Genomic DNA, 20,254 nt, shown 5'->3' with positions numbered 1-20,254 from the left:
GGTCTAATGAGGGGGGCAGCTGGGTCTTAATGTGCCTCATGATGAGCCTCTCGAAGCACTTCATGATGATTGGTGTGAGTGCGACGGGACGTAGTCGTTGAGGCAGGACACTGAAGACTTCTTTGGCATGGGGATGATGGTGGTGGCCTTGAAGCACGTTGGAACGACGGCGCTGCTCAGAGAGATGTTGAAGATGTCGGTAAGAACATCTGCCAGCTGGTCTGCACATCCTCTGAGCACTCTGCCAGGAATGTTGTCTGGTCCAGCAGCCTTCGGTGGGTTGACTCTACGTAGAGTTTTCCTCACATCTGCCGTGGTAAGACAGAGCACCTGGTTGTTGGGAGGAGGGGTGGTCTTCCTCGCCATCACGTCGTTCTGCACTTCAAACCGAGCGTAGAAGTCGTTCAGCGCATCTGGAAGGGAGGCATCTTTGTCACAGGCAACTGATGTTGTCCTGTAGTTGGTGATGGTCTGGATGCCCTGCCACATGCGCCGCGTGTCACCGCTGTCCTGGAAGTGACTGGATTCTCTGGGCGTGTGCGTGCTTCTTCCCTGAACATGTGCCAGTCAGTACACTCAAAACTGTCCTGAAGAGCAGAGATGGGTCCTGCTGGCCAGGTGGTTTGAAGTGGTTTTGTGCGTGTGACGAGTGGTCTGTATGCTGGAATTAGCATAACAGAGATGTGGTCTGAGTAGGTGTTCCTAATCACCCAAATGTACTAAAACATGAATGGAAATATACTTCTTCAGATATTTTAATAATTGAGAGAAAAATATTTATTTAATGAGATATTTCCCCACTTTCAATTGTTTTACTTTAATTAAAAAGGTTTGATTTTTGTGAATATTTTGAATGAAAGATAAAAAGGATAAATAATAAAGACATTTTCACAGACTCATATTTATCAAGGGTGACAATATTTTTGGCCATGTTATTTTACAACAAAAATGTCTATATTTAGTAATGAGTCTTTGGCCCTGTTTACACCCAGTTATTAAGATCTAGTGTGGTCCGATCACATGATTAAATGAGTCTCCGGGGAACACTTGTGTTCAGATTTGGAGGGGAGGGTCTCTGACAACACATAACTCACTGTCAGTGTGCAACTGCATCATAATAAAGCACAGAAATATCAGAGAAGACACCGAAAGCAGCGCGCTGTCTCTCGCCGATGCAGATGAAATGTAATTTAAGCACAAACGCAACATTTCGAGCTGATTTCTGTTATTTTTATATGAACTGCGCTTCAGATGCGTGTTTTTCAGTGTGTCTGATATAAAATAAATAAAATATTGCAAATTAATTATATAAGAACAAGGGTGACATACAAAATGTGTAGATCACAAAAAGTTTTAGACCCCGTTTACACTTTATGTAACGCTGACCTCTTGTAGTCCGATGACCTGAAACAGATCTCAATACCAGGTGTACACAAGGTCGTTTGTTTACAGACTCATCATGTTGTGTGTTTGTTGTTGTGTCTCCAGTAAAGACATTGTGATATGAAGATGTGACCCAATTAGTGTTGCAGCGGTATAGCGGTTTCACAATATACCACGGTTTGAAAATTGACGGTATCATACCATGTACATTTGCATATCTACGGTAGTGAGAAAAAAATGCAACTGGACGGAGAATCTCACCTGCGCGTCTCCTCGCGAAACACCCCCAGTTTCAGATTTATACCTTCGGCTAATGTTAAACTTATTTTGTGCAATCTGGCAACCGTCTCGCTTTCCTCTTTGATCAAACTCAGCGATCTGTAGTCAGGCCCGTCGCCAAGGGGGGGCATTGGGGGGCAGTGCCCCCCCAAATGATTTCTTGTGCCCCCCCAAATGACTTAGTGTGTTCCCCTAATCGTTTGATATTAAGTCTACGATTGTGATCATTTTCACTTTCTCATCAAGTTGTTTCAGCAGAACTTATCTCACAGGAACAGTAATCTCTACAGCGGTAGATATGCATAACACATACACATTATCTTCAGAAATGATTCAGACAATTCATTACTCAACGCATTATTACACAGAACGTAACTTGAAATATAATTATATTCATAAATGACTGTTAAAACATCCCAAAACAGCACCCAAACATTGCAAAGACCTACTCCATTAATTATTCAAATACAACAGCCAATGGCAAGTCTCCAGCAGCAGACCTTTCAATATGTTATTTTTGTGTTAGTAGTTTTATTTATTCAAATTACATTATGCAGTTTGTGTGTAAGTGTATATATATATATCATATAAATCATGCAATTCATTTAGTTAAGCATAGAGAATTGTTTATACGTAATTCCTTTGTGCAGCTCAGCTGCGCATTGCATGCGATCTCAATCAAATTTTGGCGGTTTTGTAGACCTACAGCAAAGCTATGGATATAAGAAAGTGGTTTAAGTACAACAACGTGTGTGGAGACGACTCTGGAGCTAATGAGATGGTAATTGAGAATTTGTCTAATGAGACACAAGTTCACAGCGTAGACAGAGCAGCGGGTGTAATTATGAATGGGCCTACTACTAGTGACGTGATCGGCGTCGCTGTGACTGTGACTGGGCCAAAGCTGCAGGCCATTGATGAGCTTGGAAATGAAGGACCGAATCAGATCATTTTACAGCGATACCCTGCTCGCTTGTATAATAATAAAAACCTCTCCTTTGTGTCTTTATGATATCAGACTCGTGACTGGCTTGAATATAATGTCAAAGCTGATGCAGCATTCTGCTTCCCATGTCGAGTGTTCAATAGTGCGCACGCCGTAGTAGACTCGACTTTCACAGTTAAAGGGTACCGGGACTGGAAACATGCCGCTGAAAAAGACAAGGGATTCCATAAACACGCAAGTTCAAAAGAACATTTGACATGTCTGGCAAGATGGAAAGAACACCAAATGCGCATGGATAGTGGAAGGGAAATTTCCACACTTCTTAATTCTGATCAGCTAGGCAGAAATCGTTATTATGTGTCTGCTCTCATTGATGTTGTGGGATTTCTCGCTGAAAATCAGTTACCTTTCAGAGGGAGCTGTGGTGCGTTTGATGACATGGCAGAGGATGGTAGTGGTCTTTTCTCTCCCTGTTGAATTATACTGTTAAGAAAGACCCTACATTGTCTGAAATAATAAAACACATCCCCCGTAATGCAAGCTACACAAGTCCGGATATGCAAAATGAACTGATCGCCATTATGAGTAACGTCGTGACTGATGCCATTGTCCAAGAGGTGGGCGATTCGTGGTATACTATTAAAGTGGATGGGACACGGGACCCCACTGGATGCGAGAACATATCTATAGTTATTCACTTCGTGTCTGCATTACATGAAACAACAGAACGTCTTCTCACAATAGCTACAGCAGATGCCGGCGATGCCAACACACAGACAAACAAAATTATGGAAGAACTGGCAAAAGTCGGACTGAACACGTCACACATTTTAAGTCAGGTGTATGATGGAGCTTCTGTTATGGCTGGAAAGAATGGCGGTGTGCAGAAACTACTCCAAGAAAAGCTGGGCCGAGAAATCCCATATGTTCATTGCATGAACCATCAGCTGCACCTGGTGGTTGTGAACACTTTGACAGCAGAGAAAGCAGTCACCGATTTTTTTTGATGTATGTTGCACCCTGTACAGATTCTTTCGGAAGCCTACTGTTTCGGCGCAGTACAAAGGCGAGCGATTAAAGCGACTTCTTGAGCAGAGATGGACAGGACATTTATCAACAGTATCTGCGATCATTTCTTTGCTTTCGGAGATCGACGCAGAGCGCACACATGGTGCTGAGGTGAGGATGGAGGCCATTGGGCTTTTGAGGGAAATTTCTCAGCCTGCGTTTATGTTCATCGCACACTTTGTAAAGACAGTGTTGATGTTGCTGGATGGCCCTAACAAGCTTTTGCAAAGTGAGGACATGGACCTGTTGACTGGGTTGGAACTGGTCGCGAGTGCCTCTAAGTGTGTGAGTTCACAGAGCTGTGGGATGCGGTCACCGATTTGGATGTTACTTCCGCACCTTCAAAACGGCAGCGCACAGTAAATAAGAATTTACACCAGTATTTCGTTGAAGAAACAACAGGACAAAAGGACAATGACAAACCAGAGCTACGAAGGCTTTATTACAGTGCACTTGACACACTTCTTAGAGAAATCAACCATCGCTTCGGTGAGCGCAACACACAGCTTGCGCAATCGCTGATTGCTTTGAACCCAGAGAGCGATCAATTTTTGAATCCGAAGTTACTTCAGCACATCATGTCATTAACAAAATCAACCATCGTTGAGACAGAATGTATTGTTGCTAAACAGTTTATTTCTACACAAATAAACAAAGAAGGAAACGCAAAACTGACAACACAAAATCTCCTTTCAAAGTACCACAAAACATTAGAAGCAATGCCAAGTGTACTGACAGCTTTGAAGACCTGAAAATGAAATGCCCCCCCATTTGGTTTGTTCTGGCGACGGCCCTGTCTGTAGTGCAATATTCTGCTCAAGGAAAAGTGTTATACAGATACTCCGAGTCCATTCTTGAGGCTGCTTGTGATGTTTCGTGCTACTAATTTTGCAGGTAAACCTTCTCCGTGATTAAATTAAATATAAAAGTAGATCTCGGCATCAATGACATGCGAGCGAAAGCAAGCCAGAGACGAATATGTAAATGTGTTTATTATTTGTTATTTATTTAGAAATGTCCCTTCACGCCTGTATGTTAATGTAACTCTCGCAGTAATTATTCATCATATTCATGCAGCCGGTGTTATTCAGTTGTGCTGAAACATCCAGGAGACCCGCATCGTGACTCTTTTAGCATGGAAACGGGGAAGTTTTAGAAAAAAATAAGTAAACGCCCACTTTGCCCATTTTTTGTTATTATTATAACAGACCGCTGATGTAAGTGAACAGGAAGTAGACATGGTAAAATACATTTATAATCTCCGCCTTTATTCAGTTTTAATGCCTGATAGAAAAGTATCTGTCTTTGAGTAATACAGAATACAATTCCAGAATATTCCCACAGATACATTTCAGAAAATTGAGTACACAAATATTTCTGGGCTTAAAAGATACAAAAACCAAATCAATGCAGAACATTGCATCTCAAAATAATATACAATGAGCCAAACAAGATGTGTTTCAGCGAGTATTTATTATTCATAAATACATTCATTTATTATTATTATTACTATTATTTAAGACTAGCACACTGACATAACCATGATGATGTTTCCTTCTGTGTAATATGTGTATAAATATGTAATATTAGGGATCAAACGGGATAATAATGGACTCATATGAGTAAATATGCTCTTCAGTTTTTAAAGGGGAGAAACTTCCTGTACATTTTGACATCAACAACAATAATAATGTCACATGATGCATGTCCTTGTACTTGAAAACCATGAACAAAACTTTACAACATAAAGGAAATACTGACCCAGGATACATTAAATCCACGGCAGGACGACACGTGATGTATATATTAACTGTTAATAATCATAAGACATTACTTTAACAGCTCACACAGCTGATGATATTATTCATTTAGTAGTTCATTAAACATGCTTTAATTAAATAACATGTTATAGTTCCATTTTTATCATGTTTATAATTCTGTTTATTATAATTCTGTTAGCTTTCCTATTTTATTTTCAACAGGGAGACTTTTTACACTTCAATAAAATAAATAGTTTCAAGTTTCAATTATAATAAAGTGTTTGCTCAAAATAAATGAATAAATAAATAAAATAACCCTTCTGTTATTCACTGATAATAGTAATTGTGTAATACCGTGATATTTTCTGAGACGTTATCATACCGTGCTAATCTCATACCGTTGCAACACGAGATATAAAGCCATCAGTGCCCTCGACAGGAAGCACTGTCAGAGTATTTATTACAGTGATCCGATATCAGAAGAACCTCATAAATGATTCAGTTCCAGGATCTTTTTAGAGGCCCTATTATACCTATTGGGGTTTTACTTTTCCTTTAGTGTGTAACTTTGTTTGTGCATGTAAAAGGTCTGCAAAGGGAGTTACTCTGTCCCACAGAAAACACTGCTCAAGAACTACCCCAAACACCAGCTGTCACTCAGACATTACATCAATACAACACATTTGCATAATGCCCGCCTCTGGGTACTTTAAGCTGGTTATGGTAAAGGGCGTTACATTTCCAACACGCGCTCTATGACTTTGACCAATCAGAGCAGACTGGTCTTTTTGGAAAGGGGGGCTTTAAAGAGACAGGACAACAGAGTGTGAAAAGAGGTGCTGCAGCAATATAATCATGTATTTTATGAACATTAAAGCTTGGAAACTTATTCTAGTAGAACCCAAAATAAAATGAGCATAACATGGGCTCTTTAAAGAATGTTCTAGATTGAGTGACTGAAGTGTGTTTTTATTGTGTAGTGTCTGTCAGAGGCTGCGGTTCCTCGTGGTGTGGAGAACATTTCAGATGAAGCGTCCAGTGAGGAAGATCCAGATAACTACAGATCCGTCCGCAACAAGACCAGCGACTGCACACTGCGCAACAGAAAAGCCCATCATTACAAGAAACACACTTACACGACTGAGGTAAACACACACACACTTGCACGACTGAGGTAAACACACACACACTTGCACGACTGAGGTAAACACACACACACACTTGCACGACTGAGGTAAACACACACACACACTTGCACGACTGAGGTAAACACACACACACTTGCACGACTGAGGTAAACACACACACACTTGCACTGAGGTAAACACACACACACACTTGCACGACTGAGGTAAACACACACACACTTGCACGCACTGAGGTAAACACACACACACACTTGCACCGACTGAGGTAAACACACACACACACACACTTGCACGCACTGAGGTAAACACACACACTTGCACGACTGAGGTAAACACACACACACACACTTGCACGACTGAGGTAAACACACACACACACTTGCACGACTGAGGTAAACACACACACACACACTTGCACGACTGAGGTAAACACACACACACACTTGCACGACTGAGGTAAACACACACACACACTTGCACGACTGAGGTAAACACACACACACTTGCACGACTGAGGTAAACACACACACACACTTGCACGACTGAGGTAAACACACACACACTTGCACGACTGAGGTAAACACACACACACACTTGCACGACTGAGGTAAACACACACACACACACTTGCACGCACTGAGGTAAACACACACACACACCTTGCACGACTGAGGTAAACACACACACACACTTGCACGACTGAGGTAAACACACACACACACACTTGCACGACTGAGGTAAACACACACACACTTGCACGACTGAGGTAAACACACACACACACTTGCACGACTGAGGTAAACACACACACTTGCACGACTGAGGTAAAAACACACACACACACACTTACACAACTGAGGTAAACACACACACACTTGCACGACTGAGGTAAACACACACACTTGCACGACTGAGGTAAAAACACACACACACACACACTTACACAACTGAGGTAAACACACACACACTTGCACGACTGAGGTAAACACACACACACACACTTGCACGACTGAGGTAAACACACACACTTGCACGACTGAGGTAAACACACACACACACACTTGCATGACTGAGGTAAACACACACACACACTTGCACGACTGAGGTAAACACACACACACACTTGCACGACTGAGGTAAACACACACACACTTGCACGACTGAGGTAAAAACACACACACACACTTACACAACTGAGGTAAACACACACTTACACAACTGAGGTAAACACACACACACACTTACACAACTGAGGTAAACACACACACACACTTACACAACTGAGGTAAACACACACACACTTACACAACTGAGGTAAACACACACTTACACAACTGAGGTAAACACACACACACTTACACAACTGAGGTAAACACACACACACACTTACACAACTGAGGTAAACACTTCTGTTTTATTTCTGTTTGTCTCAGGAGACGCTGAAGTCCGGCACCAGCTGCAGTTCCCGCTGTTCCAGCTCGCGGACGCAGGATTCGGAGAGCGCGCGTCACGAGTCGGAGACTGAAGACGTGTTGTGGGAAGATTTCCTGCACTGTGCCGAGTGTCGCTCGTCCTGCACCAGTGAGACGGACCCGGACGGATCGGCCGTCTGTTCCTCCTCCAAGAAAGAGTTCAGAGACGATCCGTTCCATCAGGTGCGTTCAACACGACACTGTAACACAAAACATCACAGTGCAGACATGTCAATGTTGTCATTTTATTGTGTTTAAAGAAAAGGTCATTTTCATATTTTGGCTGAACAATAAAACAGTTTGTCCATAATCGTAACAAGTATATTACTAAGAAATGAAAACACAATTTGAATGAAATGTTCACAAATTCTGTATCAGAAGCAACAATGTGTTAATGAATTTACACTTTACGGGGGAAATATTAAAAGTATTGAGTGCTGTGGGGACCCACAAAATCCATTTTTTAATTAAGATATTTTTCTAGTTGATCTTATTGATTTATTAATTGCTCTATTAAATACAGAAGTTGACATGCTTGTGCTTTGTTGGAGTAAATATGTTGAACTTCATGGAGAGATATTAATGTGTCTCTCTGCGGGTCATAAGGGTCACGCACCATGGCTACACAGTTCAAACCCCGGATTGGAGCGAGTCAGCGCCATCGTGTGGGAGGGAAACGAGTGCAAGAAAGCCGACATGTCTGTGCTGGAGATCAGCGGAATGATCATGAACAGAGTAAGTCTTAATCAATCGATCATGAACAGAGTAAGTCTGAATCAATCGATCATGAACAGAGTGAGTCTGAATCAAATAAACTCCTTAGATGGCGCTTCCTGTATGCTCTGTGTGACATCACTTCCTGTGTTTGGCAGGTGAATCTGTACACTCCGGGGATCGGCTATCAGATCTTTGGGAATCTGGTGTCTGTGGCTCTGGGTTTGACTCCATTTGCGTTCAGAATGTTCCAGTATAAAGATGCAGAGCAGCTGTCGTCGCTGTCGGCCGTTGAGGTCGTGTCCATTGCCTTCGGGTCCTCAGGTGACATCCTGGTGATCATCATGGTGACCGTGAGCTGTGTGGTGCGTGTGTGTCTCATCTGGCTGTTCTTCTTCCTGCTCAGTGTCGCAGAGAGAACATACAAGCAGGTGAGCAGATCACAAGAGTCTTCATCAAACGATTCAATACACCTGAACATTTGTGACCGTGTCCATTACAACTGAACACTTTTTGGATTCATTCCTCTCTTTGGATAAAAGCATCTGCCAAATGAATAAATGTTTTCCAAAGATTTGCACACACACACACATACACTCACCTAAAGGATTATTAGGAACACCTGTTCAGTTTCTCATTAATGCAATTATCTAATCAACCAATCACATGGCAGTTGCTTCAATGCATTTAGGGGTGTGGTCCTGGTCAAGACAATCTCCTGAACTCCAAACTGAATGTCAGAATGGGAAAGAAAGGTGATTTAAGCAATTTTGAGCGTGGCATGGTTGTTGGTGCCAGACGGGCCGATCTGAGTATTTCACAATCTGCTCAGTTACTGGGATTTTCACGCACAACCATTTCTAGGGTTTACAAAGAATGGTGTGAAAAGGGAAAAACATCCAGTATGCGGCAGTCCTGTGGGCTGAAAATGCCTTGTTGATGCTAGAGGTCAGAGGAGAATGGGCCGACTGATTCAAGCTGATAGAAGAGCAACTTTGCCTGAAATAACCACTCGTTACAACCGAGGTATGCAGCAAAGCATTTGTGAAGCCACAACACGCACAACCTTGAGGCGGATGGGCTACAACAGCAGAAGACCCCACCGGGTACCACTCATCTCCACTACAAATAGGAAAAAGAGGCTACAATTTGCAAGAGCTCACCAAAATTGGACAGTTGAAGACTGGAAAAATGTTGCCTGGTCTGATGAGTCTCGATTTCTGTTGAGACATTCAGATGGTAGAGTCAGAATTTGGCGTAAACAGAATGAGAACATGGATCCATCATGCCTTGTTACCACTGTGCAGGCTGGTGGTGGTGGTGGTGTAATGGTGTGGGGGATGTTTTCTTGGCACACTTTAGGCCCCTTAGTGCCAATTGGGCATCGTTTAAAGCCACGGCCTACCTGAGCATTGTTTCTGCCCATGTCCATCCCTTTATGGCCACCATGTACCCATCCTCTGATGGCTACTTCCAGCAGGATAATGCACCATGTCACAAAGCTCGAATCATTTCAAATTGGTTTCTTGAACATGACAATGAGTTCACTGTACTAAAATGGCCCCCACAGTCACCTGATCTCAACCCAATAGAGCATCTTTGGGATGTGGTGGAACGGGAGCTTCGTGCCCTGGATGTGCATCCCACAAATCTCCATCAACTGCAAGATGCTATCCTATCAATATGGGCCAACATTTCTAAAGAATGCTTTCAGCACCTTGTTGAATCAATGCCACGTAGAATTAAGGCAGTTCTGAAGGTGAAAGGGGTCAAACACAGTATTAGTATGTGTTCCTAATAATCCTGTAGGTGAGTGTATGTATGTGTGTGTGTGTGTGTGTGTGTGTGTGTGTATATGTGTGTGTGTGTATATATATATATATATATATATACATACATACATACATACTTAAAGTATATATATATTTTGTTTGTATTATTGATTTTGAGTGCATGGTCAAGTGCTCTTGGAAAAGATGTTTTTATCAGTTTTCTGAAGCCCGAGAGTGAGTCCGCTTCATGGATGGAGTTGGGAAAGTCATTCCACCAATAAGATACAGTGAAGCTGAAAGTCCGGGAAAGTGTTTTGGTGCCTCTGTGTTGGTACAACAAGTCATCAGCTCATTAGCCGACCTCAGGCTTCTGGTGGCCGTTTAGTTCTGCAGAGATGATTTTAGGGATGCTGGAGCAGATCCAGTGACTGTTCTGTATGCAGCATCAGAGCCTCGAATTGAATGAACCGGCAGCCAGTGGAGAGAGACCAGGAGGGGTGTAACATGTGCTCTCTTTGCAAATGACCCAGAATGCAGCAGCACGTCTGGTCTTTAATGAACCAGAGGTCTAGTTGCTCTCATTGCAGAACTCCCTGCATGTGCGTTACAGTAGTCCAGTCTAGAGATGACAAGTGACTGAATCAGTTGTATGACATGTTCAGAGAGGAAGGGACCTAACCCTTCCTGATATTGTAGCGCGTAAACTAAATTGCCACATTTTATACTAAGAAGGTTACAACCATCAGCAAAGACATCTCCGTCCTCCCCCCTCCACCGCCTGACACATCACTGACAGCAGAAGTGTGTTAATGTTCTAATAATCTGTGAGTGTCTGTGGTGCTGTTGATCTTGTCCTGAAGATTTAATGTTATCTGAAAACGTTGTAAGACTAAAGAGACCTTTAGATTTCCACCATCTCCTCTCAGCTGTCCTGAGATCAGTCCGATGTTGACGAAGGAGGTCAGACAGTGAGGTAATATGTGCTGGTCTAGTGGACAGATGTTGATGAAGGGGAGTTCAGTGTGGCAGTGTTTACCTCTCGTCCCACACTGAACTTATTTCCCACCCTGGATATAGAGACAGCAGTGGAAAGGGGTGAGGGTGAAAGAGAACAGAGGTTACGGCAAAAGGAAACCAAAAGAACAGCCTGTTTTAATATACATGGGACAGTCCAGTTGAATTGAACAATGTAGTGATCAGAGACATGTAAAGGTGTAACAAGAATATTTGTGTTGGTAGTTCGGTGTAAAAATGAGGTCCAGCTGGATGCTGATCTGTGAGTTGCTGTCGTGTTTAGTCTTTCCATCTTCAGGTTAGGAGGATGATAGCAGGACATCCAGCTCCTCGTGTTAGCCAGCTGACCTGGACGTGAGGTATAACAATGACATGGTGTTTCGAGGGGTGTGAGAGGAGTTTTTGGAGAGGACAGAGGGTGTTGCTGTATCCTCTTGATCATGTTTCTGTCAGTGTGAGGTTGCTGACACAGTTTCAAGAGATGTCAAACATTATATGAGATAATTGTGATCTAATCTGCACTAACCTCGTCTGTGTAAAAATAATATTTCCTTTCCTGATCATCTTGTGATGTAACTATTAGCAAACAGGAAAGACATCAGGACCACATTAGCAGAGGGGGAGTAATCTCACATCAGTTTGATTAGTCTCATCATTATTAGTGTTGAGGGACGAGTATGAAGTATGTTCTGTGCTAATCCACATTATAATCCTGTATATAATTGTGTCCAGTGTTTCAGTTTGAGATCTCTGTAAGACGTCTCTGATAATGATGTTTTAGCGGCTGCTGTTTGCTAAGCTGTTCGGTCACTTGACGTCGGCGCGGAGAGCCCGAAAATCTGAAGTGCCTCATTTCCGTCTGAAGAAGGTTCAGAATATAAAGATGTGGCTGTCGCTGCGTTCTTACCTGAAGGTACAAAATCTTCTGCATCTCTGTGATTGTGTAACTGCAGCAATACTGACATGATTTTTAATATGAACCGTGTGTGTGTGTGTGTGTCTGCGCGTGCGTGCAGCGACGGGGTCCTCAGCGATCAGTGGACGTGATCGTGTCATCTGCATTTCTTCTGACTCTGTCTGTGGTGTTCATCTGCTGCGCTCAGGTCAGTCACTGTGTTTGTGTAATTCAGTGAACACTTGAGATAAACACATGAAATATGAAAGTGTGATGTACATCTCAAATGCTGCTGGATGTTTTCTCAAAACTCACTTTGTGAGTGATTTTGTCAGAAATGTGCTCCTGCTTCAATATATGTCACTTGCTTTGATGTTTCGTTAATGACAGACATTTATTAGTGACAAAGTGAATAAAAACATTTTGGGCTCACTGTGGATGTTTTCTCGTGTTTTACTGTGTGTGTGTGTGTGTGTTTCTGTTGCAGTTGCTGCACGTTCACGAGACGTTTCTGGAGTTTCATTATAACTGGGAACTGATGATCTGGTGCGCGTCACTGTCGCTGTATCTGCTGCGATTCATTACACTCGGATCGGAGACCAGCAAGAAATACAGCAACACCTCCATATTACTCACAGAACAGGTAGAGAGACAGTGTGTGTGAGGGAGAGTGAGTGAGTGTGTGTGCGTGAGTGAGAGTGAGAGTGAGTGAGTGAGTGAGTGTGCGAGAGTGAGTGAGTGAGAGAGTGTGAGTGTGTGTGTGAGAGTGAGAGTGTGTGTGAGAGTGTGTGTGAGTGTGTGTGTGTGAGAGAGAGTGAGTGTGTGTGTGTGCGGGAGTGTGTGTGTGTGTGTGAGAGTGAGTGAGTGAGTGTGTGTGAGGTGTGTGAGAGTGTGTGTGAGAGTGAGTGAGTGTGTGTGTGTGTGTGAGTGTGTGTGTGTGTGAGTGAGCACTCGCTCTCACACACACACTCTCACACACACACACTCACTCACTCACTCACTCTCACACACACTCTCACACACACTCTCACACACACTCACTCACTCACTCTTACACACACTCTCACACACACTCACACACACACTCACACACACACTCTCACACTCACTCACTCACTCACTCTCACACACACACTCTCACACACACTCACACACTCACTCACTCTTACACACACTCACACACTCACTCACTCTTACACACACTCACTCACTCTCACTCACTCACTCTCACACACACACTCACTCACACTCACTCTCACTCACTCACTCTCACACTCACTCTCACTCACACTCACTCTCACTCACACTCACTCACTCACTCTCACACTCACTCTCACACACACACACACACTCACTCTCACACACACACACACTCATTCACTCACTCTTACACACACTCACTCTCACACACACACACACTCACTCACTCTCACACACACACACACACACTCACTGCTTTGATCCTCATCTATATCCTAAATGTAAATATTAGTCTCATATATTTCCTTCTTTCAGATTAATTTGTACCTGAAAATGGAGAAGAAACCAAATAAGAAAGAAGAGCTGACACTCGTGAACAACGTTCTCAAACTGGCCACTAAATTATTAAAGGTATCTTAATAACACACACAGGGGTCAGGGGTCGTAACCTCAGACTAACCTCTTTGCAAACAGTGATTCTTCAGACACATGACCGCTGCTGATGCTGACTGTTTGTTTCAGGAGTTGGATGCTCCATTTCGTCTGTACTGGTCTGACCATGAACCCTCTGCTGTACAACATCACTCAGGTGGTCATTCTCTCAGCTGTGTCAGGGGTCATCAGTGACCTGTTGGGCTTCAACCTAAAGGTCAGAGGTCATCTCAGTGTAATGCTCTTTCACCCAACAGACACCACTAGTGTGAACACACACTGATGCTCGTGTTTCTTCTGTTTCCCTCACAGCTGTGGAAGATTAAATCATGACATCAGACTGCAGATTTCAGCTTCATGAAGCGACGATGTTTGCCCTCATCAGGGCGTCCTGACAATGAATTCTGACCCTGAGGACGTATCGAGTGCTTACGTTACATTTCACTTGTGCAATTCACTTATTTATTTGACCCTTTCATTATTTTATTCTCAAGTATTTCTTTTAGCTGTTACAATTGTTTTTAGTATTTTGACTGTGGATGAGACGTTCTCATAGGAAAGAGATTCCAGCTGTGACGTCAACATTCACACACGCGTGTTTCTTTTATTTACTGTCGCAGCAGATATTTAAGATCATCTGCACATCGAGAGTGATTCAATGAAACCAAAAGATCAAAGAGAAACTGACACACACACTCTCACACACACACACTCACACCGCTGGAATTATCTAAAGATAGCGCTGACATTCACGACGAGATTGTTTGAGAGTTTCAGCAATAACTGTCAGTGAGTTTCTGCTTCAAACGAAAGTGTCTGTAGATGATTTTGGTGCTTCAGATGTCGTCTGTATCCGACACACACTCCATGGGTCTGTTTAAATGAGTGTGTGTGTGTTTTCTCAGTAATGTCCCGCTGCAGTAGGAACACATCAGATTTATGTGCACTTTAAACTAGAAAACGTTACATGTTACAATGTCAAAAGCGTCTGTGGACAGTCAGCAATACGACCAAAGTGTTACGTTTTGTATTTCTGGAAATGAATGTATTTGGCAGAGACTTGTTAAACTTTGGTTCGTAAAGCGGATTGACGGAGTTACTTTCTAGTGTGTGTGTGGGATTTTTGTGTTTGGTTTGAATTCAAATAGACGCTTGCGTTTCTGTATTTATGGAGGGAGAATGTTACATAAACACTATTTGAGGAAAAAGAGAGAATATTTTGTTTTAGTTTCTGAAGAGTTGTATTTGAAAATGTCTGAAGTTTCTTGGCATGTTTAATTTCTTAATTTCCGCAGACAGAATGAAGGTTTGAGCAGATTGTGTTTCATACTCTGTGTTGCTGTAGAAAATAAATCTCTCATGACAACAACATGTGCCGTTTGTGAGGGGATATTCTTTAAATGTTCTCACTGCAGAAATTAAACACTATTTTTGGAAGACAACCACAGATTTATAGCCAAAAAGGAGCACAAGTGATTGAACAATAACAGGAAATAATGTTTAACTGAAACTAGAGCTAATAATTGGGGCGTACGTACACCCGCTAAATTAACCATTTAAGCTCTAAGATTTCCTGTTTCACTGGCATAACTAAAAAAATAAGGTTGTGTTTCATATCGTTGTAAAAAGAAATCACAAAAAAAATCATTTTTTGACATTATCTACACTGGCGGCCAAAGGTTTGGAATAATGTTCAGATTTTGCTGTTTCTGAAGGAAACTGGTAGTTTAATTAATTAAAGTGGCGTTCACCTGATCACACAGTATATTCAGGACATTACTGATGTAAAAAACATCATCACTATCTGAAATCATCAATTTATTATTTGATACTAGAAAATCACTCGCCATTATATCAAACACAGCTGAAAGATATCTGGTTCATTAAATGAAGCTGAACGTTGTCTTTGTGTTTGTTTTGAGTTGCACAGTGTGCAATAGACGGGCACGTGTTAAGGTCAATATTAGGTCAAACATGCCCACAAAGAAACAGATTTCTCTAGAAACTCATCAGTCAATCATTGTTTTGAGGAATGAAGGCGATACAATGCTTGAGATTGCCAAAAAACTGCAGATTTCATCCAAAGGTGTCACTACAGTCTTCAAAGACGAGCACAACTGTCTCTAACAAGGACAGAAAGAGATGTGGAAGATGTGCAACTAAACAAGAGGATAAGTATATCTGAGTGAGATGGCAGCAGAGGTGAGGGTCTCGAGTTACATGATTGAACTCGAGTCTGACTGGAGTCGCAAATTTAAGGATTTTGACTTTAGGGCTGCAACTAACGATTATTTTAATGATCAATTAATCTAACGATTATTTTAATGATTATTCAGCGATTATTGCAACGATTAATCATGAGCTCTTCACCGATTATTCAGCTTGTGCCCGACTTAAAGGTGTATTAAATGTGTTTACTATAACAATAAAGAGCACAAAATCATCTTTTCAAAATCTCTCTAAATGACATTCACTGAATTAAAGGGAAAAATACTTTATTCAGTTTAATTCAGTAAATAAATTCACTGTAACAAATCCTCTTGTTATAAAGTGTTTTTATCTTGTTTTCCATTTAAAATTGTCTAAAAATCCTTAAAATAAGAAACATTTACTTGAGAAGCAGCATATAAGATATTTAGACTTTACGAGAATGTATCTTAAATATAAGTGTAATATTCACTTGATTATAATTCTGCGAGTGCAGAAGATAAAATATACTTATATTCAAGATCTGTTCTCTAAAAGCACGTTAAATATCTGATATGCTGCTGCTCAGGTCAATGCGTCTTTTAAAGGATTTTTAGATATTTGTATTTTTAATATTATATTCAATATTCTCAGATAATATTTCTTTATTCTGCAGTTTAGCTGCTAAAGTAAATGTATGTTGTTTTTAAATGAGTTTTACATATTTATATTGGAAAATAAGCCAAAACAAAAACAAATCATTAAGGTACTTTGTTTATTACGTGTATAATGAGGCGAAGACTCTCTGCTTTAAACGCATTAAATATAACCGCATTAAAGAGGTAACGCATTAAAGATGACACGCATTAAATGTAACTGCATTAAGGATGTAACGCATTAAATATAACTGCATTGAAGATGTACCGCATTAAAGATGTACTGCATTAAATATAACCGCATTAAAGATGACACGCATTAAATATAACTGCATTAAAGGTGTAACGCATTAAAGATGTAACGCATTAAAAATGTACTGCATTAAATATAACCGCATAAAAGATGTACCGCATTAAAGGTGTAATGCATTAAAGGTGTAACGCATTAAAGGTGTACCGCATTAAATATAACTGCATTAAAGATGACACATATTAAATATAACTGCATTAAAGATGTAACGCATTAAATATAACTGCATTGAAGATGTACCGCATTAAAGATGTACTGCATTAAATATAACCGCATTAAAGATGACACGCATTAAATATAACTGCATTAAAAATGTACTGCATTAAATATAACTGCATTAAAGGTGTAACGCATTAAAGATGTAACGCATTAAAAATGTACTGCATTAAATATAACCGCATAAAAGATGTACCGCATTAAAGGTGTACCGCATTAAAGGTGTAACGCATTAAAGGTGTAACACATTAAATATAACCGCATTAAAGATGACACGCATTAAATATAACCGCATTAAAGATGACACGCATTAAATATAACCGCATTAAAGATGACACGCATTAAATATAACTGCATTAAAGTGTAACGCATTAAAGATGTACTGCATTAAATAAAACTGCATTAAAGATGTACTGCATTAAAGATGTAACGCATTAAATATAACTGCATTAAATATAACTGCATTAAAGATGTAACGCATTAAATATAACTGCATTAAAGATGTAACGCATTAAATAACTGCATTAAAGATGACACATATTAAATATAACTGCATTAAAGATGACACATATTAAATATAACTGCATTAAAGATGTAACGCATTAAATATAACTGCATTAAAGATGACACATATTAAATATAACTGCATTAAAGATGTAACGCATTAAATATAACTGCATTAAAGATGTACTGCATTAAATATAACTGCATTAAAGATGTAACGCATTAAATATAACTGCATTAAAGATGACACATATTAAATATAACTGCATTAAAGGTGTAACGCATTAAAGATGTACTGCATTAAATAAAACTGCATTAAATATAACTGCATTAAAGAGGACACACATTAAAAATATCTGCATTAAAGATGTACTGCATTAAATATAACCGCATTAAAGATGTACTGCATTAAATATAACCGCATTAAAGATGTACTGCATTAAATATAACCACATTAAAGATGACACGCATTAAATATAACTGCATTAAAAATGTACTGCATTAAATATAACCACATTAAAGGTGTAACGCATTAAAGGTGTAACGCATTAAAGATGTAACGCATTAAATATAATAATAATAATAATAACTTTATTCTTATATAGTGCCTTTAAAGCAGCTTCTCAAGGCGCTTTACATAATAAAACAAGCAAAACAAAAATACATCACAGAAAAAAAAAAAAACACAAGATAAAATACAATAAAATAAAAGTCAAATAAAAGCTAGCCTAAAAAAATGCGTTTCAATAAAGATTTGAAATTACTTAAAGACTGTGCATCTCTAATATTTGAAGGAGTGCATTCCAAAGTCTAGGAGCATAGGATGAGAAAGCCCTATCCCCTACAGTACGCTAACCGAGTCTGTGGGACTGCCAATAGACCAGCTTGTGAAGAGCGTAAATGACGCTTGGGTGTGTATAAAGTTAAAAGCGCAGACAAATACTGCGGTGCCAGACCATGCAGTGCCTTATATGTGAGCATAAGTATTTTAAAATCGACTCGAACTTGACCGGAGCCAGTGCAAAGACTTTAAAATAGGTGTAATATGCTCATTTCTTCTGATTCCAGTCAAGATCCTAGCAGCAGAATTTTGAACACATTGTAATTTGTTCAGTGTGGTTTTTGGAACTCCAGCAAGAAGTGCATTGCAATAGTCAATGCGAGAAAAAAACTAAAGTATTGATAAGCCTTTCAGTCACAGAGAGGGATAACATAGAGCTGAAGTCTGGCAATATTTCTGAGATGTAAATAAGAGTTCTTAACAATGTACACGCACATGAGAGTCGAAGGACAGACTAGAATCAAATATAACTCCCAAGTTTTTAACTTAGTCTGTGCCTCCAAGTCAGTCCCATCTATGTTCAGAATTAGTGAACCAGCCTTACGAAGCTGATGAGGAGTGCCAATAAGCAAGAACTCAGTCTTATCATTATTTAGACACAAAAAATTTTGAGACATCCATGTTTTTATCTCAGAAATACTGTGTGTTAAAAAAGAACATCCAGATTTTGACCAGGCTTAGAGTGAATATAAATCTGAGTGTCATCTGCATAACAATGATAATTAAGTCCAAGTGATCTTAGTAGCAGTCCGACATTAAATATAACCGCATTAAAGGTGTAACGCATTAAAGACGTACCGCATTAAAGATGTAACGCATTAAATATAACCGCATTAAAGATGTAATGCATTAAAGATGTACTGCATTAAATATAACCGCATTAAAGATGACACGCATTAAATATAACTGCATTAAAGATGACACGCATTAAATATAACTGCATTAAAGTGTAACGCATTAAAGATGTACTGCATTAAATAAAACTGCATTAAAGATGTAACGCATTAAATAAAACTGCATTAAAGATGTAACTGCATTAAATAAAACTGCATTAAAGATGTAACTGTATTAAAGATGTAACTGCATTAAATAAAACTGCATTAAAGATGTAACTGCATTAAAGATGTAACTGCATTAAATAAAACTGCATTAAAGATGTACTGCATTAAAGATGTAACGCATTAAATAAAACTGCATTAAAGATGTACTGCATTAAATAAAACTGCATTAAAGATGTACTGCATTAAAGATGTAACTGCATTAAAGATGTAACTGCATTAAAGATGTAACTGCATTAAATAAAACTGCATTAAAGATGTACTGCATTAAAGATGTAATGCATTAAATAAAACTGCATTAAAGATGTAACTGCATTAAATAAAACTGCATTAAAGATGTAACTGCATTAAAGATGTAACTGCATTAAATAAAACTGCATTAAAGATGTACTGCATTAA

The 20,254-nt window shown here is 40.0% G+C and overlaps 1 protein-coding gene across 1 annotated transcript in view; it reads left to right on the top strand.

Annotated features, from left to right (window-relative positions):
- LOC127637214 (protein PHTF2-like) overlaps positions 1–15,452 on the top strand; it is a 46,303-nt gene extending 30,851 nt beyond the window's left edge. The window contains 11 exon segments of the mRNA XM_052118165.1: positions 6,417–6,581; positions 8,018–8,239; positions 8,663–8,791; positions 8,929–9,201; positions 12,338–12,469; positions 12,573–12,659; positions 12,939–13,094; positions 13,967–14,062; positions 14,174–14,200; positions 14,202–14,300; positions 14,396–15,452. Of these exon segments, the coding sequence (XP_051974125.1) occupies positions 6,417–6,581; positions 8,018–8,239; positions 8,663–8,791; positions 8,929–9,201; positions 12,338–12,469; positions 12,573–12,659; positions 12,939–13,094; positions 13,967–14,062; positions 14,174–14,200; positions 14,202–14,300; positions 14,396–14,416 (1,407 nt within the window). The 3' untranslated portion in view covers positions 14,417–15,452.
- Positions 15,453–20,254: the final 4,802 nt, after the last annotated feature.

This window comes from Xyrauchen texanus, chromosome 45, assembly GCF_025860055.1.
Source record: "Xyrauchen texanus isolate HMW12.3.18 chromosome 45, RBS_HiC_50CHRs, whole genome shotgun sequence".
NCBI lineage: Eukaryota > Metazoa > Chordata > Actinopteri > Cypriniformes > Catostomidae > Xyrauchen > Xyrauchen texanus.
Note: the sequence above shows the minus strand (reverse complement) of the source record. Positions and strands in the feature narration are given on the sequence as shown.